Source organism: Carcharodon carcharias, chromosome 15 (genome assembly GCF_017639515.1).
Source record: "Carcharodon carcharias isolate sCarCar2 chromosome 15, sCarCar2.pri, whole genome shotgun sequence".
Taxonomy (NCBI): domain Eukaryota; kingdom Metazoa; phylum Chordata; class Chondrichthyes; order Lamniformes; family Lamnidae; genus Carcharodon; species Carcharodon carcharias.
In genome coordinates, this window is record NC_054481.1 from 20,901,631 (window position 1) to 20,919,065 (window position 17,435).

Genomic DNA, 17,435 nt, shown 5'->3' on the forward strand with positions numbered 1-17,435 from the left:
GTTGGGTGGGAAAGTGATGGGTGATCAGTGAGGTTTAAGGGGGGTCTTTAAACACTGTTGGGAGCTGGGATATTTTGTTAGAGAAATGAGGCGAGCCTTCTAACTGGCCTGCCTCCACACTCACACTCCTCACACATTTTCAAGTGTGGATCGCAAACTGCACTACAAACCCAACGCCAGTGTGAAAAGACAAAAATGTGTTGGGTCTGCAGTTTGCGAGAAGCAAAAGTGTGCAGATTGGGTTTTCCAAAGCCCAGAGGAAGGTTCAGGTCTTTGTGCATTAATAAATGCTACAAAATAGAAAAAAAGAGCACAGGGATTAAAGGCAATTACTTAACTGCAAAACATGGAACATTATAGTGTTCCACTGGGACCACTAATGTTCACCATTTACAGAAATGATTTGGACTCAGGAATTGGAATTTCAAAAGTTGCAGATGATACCAAATTGGGCTGAAGGGGCTGGTTAGCTCAGTTGGTTAGATGGCTAGCGTGTAAATTAATGCCAACAGCACGAGGTTTGATTCCCATTTTGGCTGTGGTAGACTCAGTGCCTGCCTCAATGCCCTATCATAATAAAAATTCAATCGCCAAGCACCTGCCTTCAGGCAGAGAACTGAAATAGACCAAATTGGGGGTATAGTTAATACAGAGGAGGACTACAACAAAATGCAGGAAGACATTAATAAACTTGCTGAATGGGTGGGTAATTGGCAAACGAGCTTCAATATTGGTAAATGCGAGCTGATACATTTTGGTAAGAAGTTTGAGGAGGTCACGCATTCTTTAGAAAATGTCTATATAGGTTAGAGGAGCAGAGAGGTCTGGGGGTCCGATACGTAAGTCACTAAGTAGCAATGCATGTTAATGAAACCATTACACAAAACAAACAAAATACTGGGGTTCTTTTCTAGAGGGATAGAACTGAAAAGTAGAAAAAATACATTAAGCTAGTTCGGAACCTTGCTTAGACCACATTTGGAGTGCTGTGAACAGCTCTGGTCTCCATGGCCGGAATTTTAGGGGCCCGTCACAGCAGGACAAAGGTGGTAAAATGCGGCGAACCATTCTAAACCCCATTGACTTTGGCGGGACTGTAAAATCCCCCACCGGTGTAAAATTCTGCCGCATATTATAAAAACATGTAAAAACACTGAGGTGAACACAAAGAAGATTTACCAGCACGATGCCAGAACTGTGTCGTTTTACCTATCAGGAAAGACTGAACAGGCTGGGGCTCTTTACTCCAGGAAAAAGAAAAATGAAAAATGAGGTGGGTGGGGTGACCTGATAGAGATCTTTAAGGTTATGAAAGGGTTTGGTATGGGAGATGTTGTGGAGATGTTTACACTTGCAGGGGAGATCAGAACTGGGGGCCATAAATACAAGATAGTCACTAATAAATCCAATACGCAATATAGGAGAAATTTTTCTATCCAGAGAGTTGTTGGAATGTGGAACTCATTACCACAAGGAGTAATTGAAGTGAATAGCATATATACATTTAAGAAGAAGCTTGAAAAAAAACAGAAGGGAATGGAAGGTTAGATGAGGTAGGGTGGGCGAAGGCTTTTGAGGAGCATAAAACGTGGCATGGAAAAGTTGGGTTGAATAGCCTGTTTCTATGCCCTCTCTCTCTTATATATAAATCCCAGTCACTCATTCACCCTGAAATAAAAAATAAGCATGTAATAACTTCCCTCAAAAAACTGTTAAAATTGACCTTGTCTCTCGCTTTAAGTTAACTTGGAACAACAAGACCCTTAAGCAGCGTTGCAGCTTACAAAAGATGCTATTTGATTTTAAATCTGAAAAAATGCTGTACCCCAAAAAAACCTCTCTGTCTGTATCATTTTCTCAGTATAAACAAGATAAGGTACAGTAACCATTTGCTCACTGTGAGTCACAAGATTGTTCTCAGGTTAAAAATGAGAACTTGAAAATATTTCAACTTCTCATTTCACATATACTGTGAAACCTTATCTCTAATAATGTTTGGAAATATATGTCTTGGCTTATTTTTGAAATCATTTGGAGGGATAAAACAAAGCACAAATATTTACAACCCTATAGAAAATACATTTTGGTGAATCTTAACACTGCGCATATTCAGACAGATTCCTCCCTCTCTGTCACTAGTCTCTCTGGAATGGTAAATAAACCCATGGTTGATTTAATAAAACAGCATTTTTATTATACCTAGCAAAACGCAAGTTAATGTTTTTGTTTGCATCTTTGGGAAAGTCAGAGGAGAAAATAGCCTCCAATCATATCAAACACGCCTAAAATAAACTGCATTGAATACTATTGTGAACAGCTAAACACACTTTACAAAGGTGCAATTTTACCAATAATCCTCGGTAGTTCGCATATTCCCCACGGTATTTGAACAGGCAAACAGCTTAGTCTCCTCTTCAGCAAAGCCACATGGGAGAGGTGGTCAGTAAACTGGGAGACTCTGGCTGCTGATTCAGGATCACAAAGGCCAAGCAGAATGCCAAGACCAAGCGGCCTTAGCGAGGCATTGTGCTGCAGCCAATTGGAATCATCAAACTGAATCCGTGTTGGGTCCTGTTGATCCTGGGAGAGGTTTAGCATTTCTATAGCAAAATCGGCATGGTGATCTGCAGTTACTGTATCAGGTGGCAATTCAAGCTGAGGAAGAGAGAAAAACACAATTGCATCAAGTTTGCTATATTTAAGGAGCTGCACATGATAACAGATCAGCCTAGCAGAAGAGGTCCTCTTCTAATTTTGCTGGCCACTTGCACATTGGTACAAATTTTGGGTGGGAATTAACATGCACAAAACTACAACTCTTCCAAAACTCTGAGCTTGCCCAACTCTGGCCTCTTGTGCATCCCCCTCTTCATTCCACCATTAGTGGTCATGTCTTCAGTTGTCTGGTCCCTAGGCTCCCTCTTGCCTCTGGTCTCCTCCTTTAAGATGTTCCTTAAAATCCATTATGCACAAAATGCTTGGTCAGACTCATGGGCCCCATGGAATGCAGCCAGACAGAGTCTTCAAAGTCACCAATTCAGGGCCTGAAAGCAGGAATTGCGCATCATGTGAGCACAGAATCACAGCAGGCTGCAGGTTTTGGGAAATGGAGGCAAGAGATTTGTCACAGCCAGAGGTACACCGTGTGATGGAATCTCTTAGAATATCCTCAAAACAGAAATGGAAAACCTACATGGGAAATGCAAGAACAAAGACCAATTCAGAAGTCCTCTGGCAAAAGTTCCTCTCTGAACCCTCTGGCTCTGGCTGCTGATTCAGGATCCACTATTAGATCCACTATTTTCCAGAAATGCTTTACTTTTACCTTCTCTTAACCATCATTACATCATTTTAGAGTAATTCTTCTAATGCCCTCTTGAAATTGTAAGGAATTGCTAGCCTCTCTGAAATCTTGCTCCACAGGACAGTCACCTTCCTGACATCCAATCTCATCTCTACTTCCTGTTTGTATGAATGGCTACAGTTCTACTCGATCTTATTGATGCAAACACACCATTTGCATGTAGTCCATGTCTTTGATAATCTAAAGGATATTTTTTTACAAGAATATTTCGAGGGATGAGGGATTGCAGTTACGTGAATAATTTGGATAAACTGAGGTTTTTCTCCTTAGAGAGAGAAATTGAGAGGAGATTTGATAGAGGTATTCATAATGATGAGGGGTCTGGACAGAATAGATAGAGAGAAATTGTTCCCATTGGAAGAGGAGTCAAGAACCAGAAGACACAAAATTATAGTGATTGGCAAAAAAACCAAAGGCAACATGAGAAAAGACATTTTTATGCAGCCAGAGGTTGTGATCTGGAATGCACTCCTTGGAAGGGTGCTGGAGGCAGATTCAATTGTACCTTCCAAAAGGGAATTGCATAAACGTCAGAAGGGGAAAACAAAATGTCGGTTCTACAGACACAGTGGGCCATATGGCCTTCTGTGAATCTATTCTGTTCCATAAAACACCTACACATGAATCTCCTCTAGATTTTCATCTCTTCACTGAGTACACAACCAAGTTGTCAAGTCAATGTTCACAAGTTTAATAATCTCAGATTGCAGTTGTTTGTTGTCCTTCTCTGTACCTTCTCCAGAGTCACAATGTCCTACTTCTGTTGCAGAACCAAACAAGATTGTATCAAAGTCTTATATAACTTTGTTATTGTCAGGAATAATCTGGACATACAGCTCAGGATCTTGCTTTTTTTGGTCGCTGCTTCCTAACATTGAGCTTGAATCTTGAGGGTGCATTCAACAATCACTTGTAAATCATTCTCCCTCTCACTTGCTGACACCCACCCAAGTTTTATTCCTGGTCCTTACCAGGTTTACCTATGTTCCTATCTGTACATTTGGCTACACTGAGGGCATTTTGAAACCTTTATCCCACTTCCCCAATCTATCTAACTCTTGTTGCAAGTGAGCAGATTTCCCATGGCATGGCTCAGATGGTGTACTGCTTTACAATGATAGCAGCATTGCACCATGTAACAGACAATGTATTATTCTGCTGCTAAGGTGGAAAAGGCTTTAAATTTGCCCAACCCTTTTAAGGCTGGAGAGCCTAACTGCTGCAGAGCATGAGGTCAATTGTTGTCAGCGAAGGAAGTTTGCCAATCAAAAGGTCCTCATAAATATTCAGCTCCTGGTTGAAAGAAACTTACATGTTACAACTCACAATAAAAGGTTTCATAGTACATTTGGATATATTTACAGACCCGTGAAAAACAGGTATGGACATTCAAATTACATTCCTAGTATGGCTTCATTAGGCAGGTACTAATTCATTCACTTTTTTCACAGTCTGCACCTTTCTCACAAGAAACAAAAATGAGGTTTCTTGATAAACAACAGCTCTTTGATGGTCTTGCACGGAACTGAAACTCAATTGTTTTTGCAACATTTCAACATTGCAGAATACAACCTCTGCACCACATATCAAAGCATTGTGCAAGAAATGCAAGATTGTATCTGAAAATTAGAACCTTTGAAATAAGGGAATATTATATTAGGGAACAAACTCTCAGCTGACAGGTTCACGTAGTTAAATCCAGGGCAAAAATGTACAACTTTATTTAAATGTCCATCTGATAAGGGAAAAGAAAATTTCAAAGCCCCAACCTTCAACTGTCCTATCTCTGGAAGAGATATTTCTATCTGAAGCTCCCAGTACTTACAGCTTTGCTGCTTAGATATTAACAGTGCATCATGTTGCTCAAAAAAGAGACATGTCGAAGCTTTTCATCTTGCACTCAGCAGGATACTTTGCAGGAATACCAAGTGTCCTGATGAGTGTAAGATGAAAAGCTTCAACAAGACCCCTTTTCAACAATACTCAAGTTCTGTACTAAGTGCATCACATATAGCTGGTGATATCCATTTGAGTTGAAGGGAAAATTAAAGCTACTTAAAAAATAAATCAGAGTCTAATAACTATTAATTGTCTGATGCTGTTTGGGGTGAGAATTGTCTGGTGGGGTTTGGAAAGTTACAGGTCCTACAACTTATTTGCTGCATGCTTGCTCTGCACTTAGTGCTTTGTCCTTTGCCCCATCTACCCCTCTGAAGTAGACAGAAAAATTTCCATGGCCATTATTTGAAGAAGAGCAGGGGAATTTTCGCCAGCATCCTAGCCAACATTTATCCCTCAAACATCATCACAAGAAACAGATTATCTAATCATTTATTTCATTGTGGGGATTTCTGCGCTTAAATTGGCTGCTGCACGTACTTTATTACATTAGCAAGCGCACTCAAAAAGAATTTTGTTGGTCGAAAAGTGCTTTGGGACTTTGTGAGGTGAAGCAAAGTGCAATAAAAATGCAAGTTCTTTCTTCCACAATAGGTTGCTGCACCATCAAATAAATTTAAAAACTTAAAAAAAAATTAAGTGATCATTAAAACCAAATAAAGTAACAGACCTGATCTTATCATAAACTCTCGTCCTTGTAGACAAAGTAGGCACCTAACACATGCCTTTAGTTGCTGGCCACAGAGGGCTTTGAAGTATCCTGAGCAAAGTAAACTCATCTTTGACATATTTCTGAAAAGGGTCCCTTCAACAGGCGTTAGACCCCCTAAAGTGTACCTATTCAGGTGGCCCAAAGCATTTTTAAGCATCCACGAGGGACACTGGCCATCCCACTGCTAAATAGCTTTGTTTGTCCCTACAACCACACCCCCACCTCTCTCTCTCTCTATCTCTCCGCCCCCCCACACACACACCTTAAACCAGCTTATATTTCAACTCTTTCTTGGACTCAAACTCAAGTTCTGTCGAAGGGTCACGAGGACTCGAAACGTCAACTCTTTTCTTCTCCGCCGATGCTGCCAGACCTGCTGAGTTTTTCCAGGTAATTCTGTTTTTGTTTTGGATTTCCAGCATCCACAGTTTTTTGTTTTTATTTTTTTGTTTTTATAAATAGCTTTGAGCCTGTTTCAGACCCAATAAATATTTAAACATCTAAAAATACTATGGAGTACAAATTGTTACATGTTGTGTCCATTTTCCACCTGTAAAACAGACATATAAAACGCATACCAATTTCTACCCCAAAATGTTTCCCAACAATTTTACTTGATTGCATTTGTTATAAATAATTTACGAGAGCACATCAGACTGAATGGAATATTTCACTATTCTTTTAAATCACTGGTGCTAACATCCACCTTTAATTTGATTAAAATGAGTTTCAGTTTAGTGCAGGAATAAATTTTGTAAAAGAATGGTTGAGTAATAACTATATAGATTAGTGCTCCTTGTAAAAAATGGTTTCCCTGGGATCACAGAGCGTTCAATGAGAAAACAGACTGTTTTGAGAGATGCTTTTCTCTGCACAACAGGTGGTCTTAAATGCCAGTCTCCTCGGTGTGGCTGCCAAACTATATCTGAACGGAAGCAATAAACAATTCAGCAACTTACGCGCTCATTTCCTTGCTGCATTGTGCAGCTGGTGGAATGAGCAGTCTTCAGGTTGACTGGGGTTATGAGGTTTCCATCGTGTGGCTTGGTCTCATGATGTATGTCAGTGAAGAAAAAGACTTTATCCGGGCAAGAGGTGGGCCAGGAGAGGATCCCTTGTTTATCCACACAGCAGAGCACCTAATGGGGAAGGCAACCAAAAAAGGTGACTTAAAATATCATACGATCATGCAACAGAGAAAGAGGTCATTCAGCCCATCACGCCTGGGTTGGCTCTTTGAAAGAGCTATCCAGTTAGTCCCACTCCTCTGTCCTTTACCCAAACCCCTGCAAATTATCAGGTATTTATCCAATACCCTTTTGGAAGTTACTGTTGAATCTGCTTCAACTATCTTCTAGGTAATACATTCCACATCACAACAACTCGCTGTGTAAAAAAAAACTTCTCATCTCCCCACTCTATTTCTCTCTCTCTCTTTTTCTCTGCATATAGCTACTCCTGCCAGGAGGTCTGCTGTCATGGTATGTAATACTCGTCTATCCTGCGCCATCTTCACACATCCACTATAGCTCATCTGCAACCACTCTGTGATGTCCATCATCCAGCACACTTAGGCTGACCCTTCTTTTTGCTGCCTTCCATCTTGAGGTCTGTATAGTTTTGAGCTCTGATCAAATGGCCAAAAAAAAATCCAAAAGGGATGTCACTTTGGAGGTCTGTTTTTGCTCTTGCAATTTCTAGCACCTCGTCATTTGTCTTATGGTCTGTATATGGAATTTTAAGCATATGTCTTAGCATCCACATCTCAAAGGCCTCTATTTTCTCCCACAGGTCTTTATTTATTGTCCAGGTTTCTGAGGCAAACAAGAAAGTGGACAAAACGTAGCATCTTATGAGTTTTTTCCATGTTACCTTTTCCTTGTTTCCTTCTTGTTAACACATCATTCGCCTTCGCAAAATTACTTCTGGCTATCTCCATCCCTTTTCTGACTTGGGCATCACATCTACCATCTTCTGTTATCATTTGGTCATAAGTTAACAAAACTACCTACTTGTCCCAGTGTGACGCCATCCAATATTCACCTGTCGTTTCCTCCAATATATTCCTTCTGACTGCTATTGTTTTTGTCTTTTTGGTGTTCGTACTCAATCCATATTCTAAGCTTCTAGATTTTACTGATATTTTGCAAGGCCACTTCTGATTCTGCATGAACCACTGTGTTGTCAGCACATTGTTTATATTCCTGCCTCCAATTTTTACCCCTGGAAGTACATCTGACTCTCAGAATATTTGTCCTGTGGGCAGATTGAATAATTTTGGTCATGGTACACAGCCTTGTTCATCACCTCTCTTCATTTGAAAAGTATCTGATTGCCAATCTACTAGTCCCTTTCATTTGCCAATTAAGCCTGTGGCCTCTGGTTACCAGTCCATCTTAGCTTAAATATTCTCCTGAATGACACATTAGGGAGGATTTTCCCCTCGTCGGGCGAGCGCAGAGGGCGGGCCTGGGAGCAGCTGTGCAACCGACCACCACCCGAATGGGCCCCGACCACAATTTCACGCTGGCTGGGCAATTAACGGCTAATCCGCGTGAATTACACGCTGAAGCGCTAGCGCTGCCCGAGTGGTGGTGGGTGGTGGTGGGGGGTTGGGGGGGGGTGGGTGCGGAAAGGCAAGCGCATGCGCGTAGTGGGGTGCGCTCACAGAAAGCTCCCTGAAGGCACAGAGCTGCCTCAGGAAGCTGGAGATTTTTAACTTCACAAATAAAGATTTTAAAATGAAGAAAAACATGTCCCCTCATGTGACTTTGTCACATGAGCAGGGACGTGTTAAAAATGAGTTTTAGAAGTTTCTATTGTTTTTTTAATCAGTGGACGAAACCTCATCCTGCCCGTCGATGGGGTTTCGCAAAAAGCTTGGCCTTTTCACCCGCCCGCCAAATGTAAGGTCGGACAGGCAGGGAAAAATTCGATTCAACTAATTGATTAAGGGCCTTAAAAGGCCTCTTAATTGTTGGCGGGCGCGATCTCACATGCCTCTGGTGTGCGCCTGGCAACCGAAATACCGCGCAAGTGCGCGATGACATTGGGAGTCTCGCCCGCCATCATCACGCACTATTTTTCTCCTCTTCAGATCAGGTGCGTGTCCACCTGAGGAGAGAAATATTCTGCCCATTGTTTGTGTACCAGTCACAGCGTAGGTCTTCAGACTCAAAATTACAGAAGGAGAAATATATAAATTTGCTTTAGTAACAGAAAATCTTCAACGTAAGTTATTTTGTTCATGTGATGATGCTAGGCTCACTAAAGAGGCCTGGATGGTTGGGTGAGGGAAGGCTCTGAGGTTAAGACAGGGCCTAATTCTGAGAGCAGGATGGGCCCAAAGATCAAGCAGCTACCACTGACTATCCATTTTGGGAATTCACTATAATTTTTCTCCCAGGTTGTCTGCCACAACATCTGTCAAATTAATTTTTAATTCAGGCTCACTCCAGGACAATTAGAGAGTGTTGGCAACTCAGTCATCAAATCATACTCTCTACACCCTGGGCAATGTGTTTTGGCAACCAGTGTGCTTTGCACTGTCCTTTGGAAGGCACCAGATTCTGACATTGTGTAAGCAGGGGTGGGGGAATAAATTACTGTACCTCATATTGCAGTCAAACAGTGTTACAGTTCATGGGATGGGAGCATGGCTGACAACGGCAGCATTAATTGCACAACACCTAATTGCTCTTGAGAAAATGGTGGTGAGCTGACTTCGTGAAATGCTGCAGTCCATGTGATGTAGGTACACCTATAGTGGAAAGAGAGTTTCTGATTTTGACCCAACGACAGTGAAGGAATGGTGATACAGTTCCAAGTCAGGATGGTGTGTGACTTGGAGGGGAGCTTGCAGGTGGTGGTGTTCCCATTCAACTGTTGCTCTTGTTCTTCCAGGTGGTACAGGTCATGGATTTGGAAGGTGCTGTCAAAGGAGCCTTGGTGAGTTATTGTAGTGCGTGTAGATGGTACACACTGGGCAAAACTTTGCCCTTGGCAGGCGGGCTCGGTGGGGCACGGATGGGAGTGATTGGGAAGCTAGTGAGCCAATTAAGGCCCACCCAGCGTGAAACGCGAGCGGTGCAGGTGTGAGGAAGAGGGCGAGCAGGCCAAGTGTGAACTTCCTGCATGTGTACGAGAGATGGTTGCATAATCTCCCTGAGGCACGGAGCTGCCTCAGGGAGACGAGGCATTTTTTAAAAAGTAAATAAAGAAAATAAAAATGTAATAAAACATGTTCCCTCATCTGACTCTGTCGCATGAGCAGGGACCTGTTATTAATTAAATTTTGAAACTTTTATTTTATTTTTATTTGCTTTTGGAAACCTCATCCCGTCCGTGGACGAGGTTTCCAAAAAAATGCAAAGGCTGCTTTGCCTTTTCACCTGCCTGCCAACCATTAGGTTGGATGGGCAGCAAAAAGTTTAATTTAATTGATTATTTAATGGCTTTAATGGCCTTTTAATTGTCGGCGGGCGTGCTGCCAACTCTGGCGCGTGCCTGCCCACCGAACTATCGTGTGACTGCGCGGTGAGGTCGGCACACTCGGCCAACATCAATGTATGTCATTTTACGCTTGAGCGGGGGAGTTGGGTGTGTACCCGCCTGCCGAGCCAACATTTCTGCCCACTATTGCCACTGCGTATTGTTGATGGAGTGAAGGGTTAAGGTGGTGGATGCAGCACCAGTTAAGTGGGCTGCTTTGTCATGGATGGTGTCAAGCATCTTGAGTTTTGTGGGAGCTGCACTCATCCAGACAAATGGAATGGGTATTCCATCACACTCCTGACCTGTGCCTTGTGGATGATCAACAGGCTATAGTGAGTCAAGAGATCAGTTACACATTGCAGAGTTCCCGGCCTCAGACTTGCTCTTGTCACCACAGTATTTATGTGGCTGGTCTAGTTAAGAATCCAGTCAATGGTAACCCCCAGGATGGGGTTTGGGAATCACTGAGGAATGGGAGCATTGTGGTAATGTTACTGGATCAGTAATCTAGAGGCCTGAACTAATGCTCCGGAGATATGTGTTCAATTCCTACCATGCAGCTGGAGAAGTTTTAATAAATCTAGAATAAAAAGTTACTCAGCAATTATGATCATGAAATTACCTGACTGTTGTAAAAATCTATTCAGGAAAGGAAATGTGCAGTCCTTACCTGGTCTGGCTACACATGACTCCAGACGCAGAACAATATGGTTGACTCTTAACTACTCTCTGAAATGATCTAGCAAGTCACCAGCAAAGTCAGCAGCAAACATCTACCAATAACAAAGATTACTACTACTGCTTCATAGAAGTTGGTGGAATAGTCTATATGTCCCAAAGTCTGTTGGTGGGATATCCCGGCCCCACCCACCATCGGGATGGTCCGGTCCCACCGAAAGTCAACAGGCTTTTGGCTTGGCCGCTGAATCTCCTACGGAGATCCTGCCATAGTGGAGCTGAAAAATCCAGGCTTTTGCCTTTAACCTCTTGGCACAGCTGAGGACTTGCAACTTTTATTACATAATTACATTAAATATAAACTGGTGATTTTCTGTGGGGGTGGTGTGACAATTCTCTCATTCTCCCTTCAGGTACCATGCCCTAAGAGGGTTTTGGCAACAATGGACTTCCATTTGATTCATGTTGGCCCATGATTATGCTTAACAAGGTACTGCAGTGGTTCGCTATTACCTTCTGTAGTATAGCTAACCAGGACACTCTCCCACTTTTATCACCTACCATCAGGTGTATTGGAAGGATTGACAGGCTGATAATCAACCTGTTTGGCCATGTTATCAATGCACCTTCCGTGGATATTGAGTCCTGGAATGGGAAAAGAATCCAAAGCTTCTTGCTCATTGCACCACAAGAGCTCATTGGTGTTACAATTATGAATTTTAAAAGATTATTATATTTTGGGACTGTAGCTTTAAATTTAGGGAAAATGAATGAGTCATGTTTTGCCTGGCAGTAAGCCTAGGTGCTTTGATTGTTAGCGATCAAAGGAAGAATTGGTTTGTTTTAATGAGAAAAAGATGCAAAATATTAACACTTGGAGACAATGGCAGCCGTCTCTAGGGTTTACAATGAGTATACTCTGAGTCTCTCAAAGTCCCAGAAAAGTGTTTACAGGTACTGGGTTGCAAACATTTGTGTTGTAAACGGTCTGTTTATTTCTAAGATGAAGGGGCATTGGGATCAAAGAAAGCTAATTAGCCTTTCTACGTAGATACAAGATTAATGTGCTTCATGTTGCCACGAGGAAGAGGCAGGTGAAGCCATTTTTGAGATCAGGCTACAGGCTTCCCTATTAATCAATGAGTATCACTGATGGACAGCAGCAATTCTATGTGGTCAGCAGAAAGGAAAGGTTGCTTGACATTGCAAGCTACCATAGCTGGATGTGGGAGGGAGATGGTCTTAAGTCAAAGAGATGCATCCTGGAGCCTTCTATGGATTCCAGAAGATTGTTTTGGCATGGCCGCAAGGGAGAAGAAGAATCATCAGAACAGGCTTTGCTGCTGGTGGTGGATTTAAGAAAAACTCCAAAAACTGAGGAAAATAGAGGAAAACTGAGGAAAGCCTGGAGAAAGATACTACTCGGGGCAACAGGGATATGGAAACCTATTTGAAGCTGGGGACGTCTGTGGACTGTTTGCTAAAAGGACTGTAATTCTGTCTGTAATTCTGTTCAGAGTGCAACAAGTGATAAATATACAAGGGGAATGCTACTTTCTGTAGTTTAAAGTATAAACAGTCTACAAAAAGAAAATAGTATTTAGTCAATAGTGTTTTTTAGTCATTTGTTACAGTAAACGTTTTAAATGTGAAATCTTGTTGTGTCATTCTTTTAGCTGGTAACTTGAAGTTTGAATCTCTTAAACAGTTATCTTTATAGAGATCGTAACAGTGGTAGCAGAATAGAGAGAGGATGCATTGCAGTTAATGATGTTGCATCTTTTGGGATGTCATAAGAATTATGGCAAGCTGTGCCTTTAGTCTTCTGAAACACAAGTTAATAGCACATAAGCACAGCCTGGAGAAAGTTACTACTCGGGGCAACAGGGATATGGAAACCTATTTGAAGCTGGGGACATCTGTGGACTATTTGCTAAAAGGACTGTAATTCTACCTGTAATTCTGTTCAGAGTGCAACAAATGATAAATATACAAGAGGAATGCCACTTTCTGTAGTTTAAAGTATAAACAGTCTACAAAAAGAAAATAGTATTTAGTCAATAGTCAATAGCAACATCACTAACTGCAATGCATCCTCTCTCTATTCTGCTACCACTGTTACGATCTCTATAAAGATAACTGTTTAAGAGATTCAAACTTCAAGTTACCAGCTAAATGAATGACACAACAAGATTTCACATTTAAAACGTTTACTGTAACAAATGACTAAAAAACACTATTGACTAAATACTATTTTCTTTTTGTAGACGGTTTATACTTTAAACTACAGGAAGTGGCATTCCTCTTTGCTTAAAAGATAGTAAACTCCAATTATGCAAGTTCTACATTCTATATTACATAGGTGTACACCTAGGTGTTTACCAAAGTGTAGGTGGCAGTGTAATGGTATTGTCACTGGACTAGTAATCCAGAGACCCAGGGTAATGCTCTGGGGACCCGGGTTTGAATCCCGCCATGGAATATTAGAAAGTATCTGGTTCACTAATGCCCTTAAGGGAAGGAAATCTGTTGTCCTTACTTGGTCTGGTCTCCTGAATGGCCTATCAAGCCACTCAATTGTATCAAACCGCTAAAAAGTCAATAAGGAATGAAACCATATGGACCACCCGGCATTGACCTAGGAAACAACAATGGCAAACTCAGCCTTGTTGACCCTGCAAAATCCTATCTACTAACACCTGGGGGCTAGCACCAAAATTGGGAGAGCTGTCTCATAGACTAGTCAAGCAACAGCCTGACATAGTCATCCCCACAGAATGATACCATACAGATAATGTCCCAGACACTACCATCACCATCCCTGGGTATGTTCTGTCCCACTGGCAGGACAGGTATAGCAGAGGGTAGCTGTACAGTGCTATAGAGATTGGAGGGAATTGACCTGGGAGTCCCCAACATCAACTCTGGACCCCATGAAGGCTCATGGCATCAGGTTGAGCACAGGCAAGGAATCCTACCATGTACCAAACCCTCAGCTGATGAATCAGTAGTCCTCCATGCTGAAACCACTTGGAGGAAGCACTGAGGTGGCAGGGGTGCAGAACATACTCTGGGTGGGGAACTTCAATTTCCACCACCAAGAGTCGTTTGGTAGCACCAGTACAGACCAAGCTGGCCGAGTTCTAAAAGACCTAGCTCCTACACTGGGTCTGTGGCAAGTGGTGAGGGAACCAATAAGAGGGATAAACATACTTGACCTCATCCTCACCAACCTGCCTGCCACAGATGCATCTGTCCAAGGCAGTATCAGAAGGAGTGAAACTGCACAATCCTTGTGGAGACCAAGTCCCATGTCCACATTGAGGTTCCCCACCTCGTGTTGTGCGGCAGTACCAGCATGCTAAACAAGGTAGATTTTGAACAGATCTAGCAACTCAAGACTGGGAAACCATGAGGCACTGTGGGCCATCAGCAGCAGCAGAATTGTATTCAACCACAACCTGTAACCTCATGGCCTGGCATATCCCCCACTCCACCATTACCACCCAGCATCAGGCATACCTAAAAATGAGTTGTCAACCTGGTGAAGCTACAACATAGGACTACTTGCATGCCAAACAGTATAAGTAGCAAGCATTTGACAGAGCTAAGCAATCCCACAGCCAATGAATCAGATCTAAGCTCTGCAGTCCTGCCATATCCATTCGTAAATGGTGATGGACAATTAACAACCCACTGGAGGATGAGGCTCCGCAAATATCCCCATCCTCAATAATGGGGAAGCCCAGCACATTAGTGCAAAAGATAAGGCTGAAGGAAATAACGGACCAGTCAATCTAACCTTGGTGGTGGGAAGTTACTAGAAAGAATTCTGAGGGACAGGATATATCTGCACTTGAAGAGACATGGATTAATCAGGAACAGTCAGCCTGGATTTGTTAAGGGAAGATCGTGTTTGACAAATTTAATTGAATTTTTTGAGGAGGTAACCAGGAGTGTCGATGAGGGTAACGCATTTAATGTGGTCTACATGGACCTCAGCAAGGCTTTCAATAAGGTCCCTCATGACAAGAAAGTAAGAGCCCATGGGATCCAAAGCAAAGTGGCACTTTGGATACAAAATTGGCTGAGAAGCAGGTAGCAGAGGGTGATGGTAGAGGCATGTTCCTGTGACTGGAAGTTTCTGTTTCTCGTGGGGTTCCACATGGCTCAATGCTGGAGCCCTTGCTGTTTGTCGTGTACATAAATGATTTGGACTTAAATGTAGGGGGTATGATCAAGAAGTTCATGGATGACATGAAAATTGGTAGGGTGGTAAATAATGAGGAGGATATCAATGGACTGGTCAGGTGGGTAGAGCAGTGGCAAATGGAATTCAACCCGGAAAAGTGTGACGTAATGCACTTGGGGGGGGGGGGCTAATGAGGCTGGAATTGCACTATGAATGGTAGGGTCCTGGAAAGTACTGAAGATCAAAGGAACTTTGGTGTGCATATCCACAGATCCCTGAAGGTAGCAGGGCAGGTAGATAAGGTGGTTAAGAAGGCCAATGGGATACTTGCCTCTATTAGCCGTGGCATAGAATACAAGAGCAGGGAGGTTATGCTGGAACTGTATAAAACATTGGTTAGGCCACAATTGGAGTACTGCGTGCAGTTCTAGTCACCACTTTATAGGAATGATGTGATTGCACTGGAGAGGGTGTAGAGGAGATTTACCAGGATGCTGCCTGAGCTGGAGGGTCTGAGCTATGAGGAAAGGTTGGATAGGCTGGGGTTGTTTTCCTTGGAGCAGCGAAGGTTGAGAGGTGACCTGACAGAGATGTATAAGATTATGAGGGGCATGGATTGGGTGGATAGGAAGGCACTTTTTCCATTAGGGGTCAATAACCAGGGGGCATAAGGTAAGAGGGAGAAGGCTAAGAGGGGGGTTGAGGAGATGTTTTTTCATCCAGGGGTGGTGGGAGTTTGGAATACACTGCCTGAAAGGGGTGGTTGAGTCAGAAACTCAAGTATTTAGATATTCACTTGCATTGCCACAGCCTCCAGGGCTATGGGCCAAGTGCTGGAAAGTGGGATTAGTGTAGTCAGATCTTTGTTGACTAGCACAGATACAGTGGGCCAAATGGCCTCCATCTGTGCTGTAAATGTCTATGAGTCTATGAGAAGCATTCGTAACAAACTTCAGCTAGAAGTGCTGGGTGGATGATCCATCTCGGCCTCCTCTGGAGATGCCCAGCAACATAGATGCCAGTCTTCAGCCAATTTGATTCACTCCATGTGATATTAACAAATGACTGAAGGCCCTCGATACTGCAAAGACGATGGGCCCTGACAATATTCCGGCAATAGTACTAAAGACTTGTGCTCCAGAACTTGCCGCGCCCCTAGCCAAGCTGTTCCAGTACTGCTACAACACTGGCATCTGGCTATGTGGAAAATTGCCCAGGTATGTCCTGTACACAAAAGCAGGACAAATCCAACCCGGCCAATTACCACCCCATCTGTCTACTCTCGATCATCAGTAAAAAGATACAAGGGGTCAACGACAGTGCTATCAAGCAGCACTTGCTGAGCAATAGCCTGCTTACTGATGCTCAGTTTGGGTTCCGCCAGAACCACTCATTACAGCCTTGGTTCAAACATGGACAAAAAAGCTAATCTCCAGAGGTGAGGTGAAAGTGACTGCCCTTGACATCAAGGCTGCATTTGACCGAGTGTGGCAGCAAGGTGCCCTTGCAAACTGGAATCAGTGGGAATCAGGGAGAAAACTCTCCACTTGTTGGAGTCATACTTAGCAGAAAGGAAGATGGTTGTGGTTGTTGGAGGTCAATCATCTCAGTTCCAGGACATCAGGAGTTCCCCAGGGTAGTGTCCTAGGCTCAACCATCTTCAGCTGCTTCATCAATGACCTGCCTTCCATCATAAGGCCAGATGTGGGGAGGTTCACTGATGATTGCACAATGTTCAGCACCATTTGCGACTCCTCATATATTGAAGTTGTCTACATCCAAATGAAGCATGACCTGGACAATATCCAGGCTTGGGCTGACAAGTGGCAAGTAACATTCATGCCACACAAGTGCCAGGCAATGACCACCTCCAACAAGAGAAAATCTAACTATCGCCTATTGACATTCAATGGCATTATTACGCTGAATCCTCACTATCAACATTCTGGGGGGTTACCATTAACCAGAAACTGAACTGGACTAGCCATGTGTGGTTGCAAAAGCAGGCCAGAGGCTAGGAATCCTGTGGTGAGTTACTCAACTCCTGACTCCCCAAAGCCTGTCCACCATCTACAAGGCACAATTCAAGAGTGTGA

General features: G+C 42.9%; 1 protein-coding gene across 1 annotated transcript in view; it reads right to left on the reverse strand.

Annotated features, from left to right (window-relative positions):
* The window catches only part of LOC121288344 (transmembrane protein 94-like), a 156,242-nt gene that overhangs the window by 103,482 nt on the left and 35,325 nt on the right, over nt 1-17,435 (reverse strand). The window contains 2 exon segments of the mRNA XM_041206898.1: nt 2,349-2,655; nt 6,935-7,114. Coding sequence (XP_041062832.1) covers nt 2,349-2,655; nt 6,935-7,114 — 487 coding nt within the window.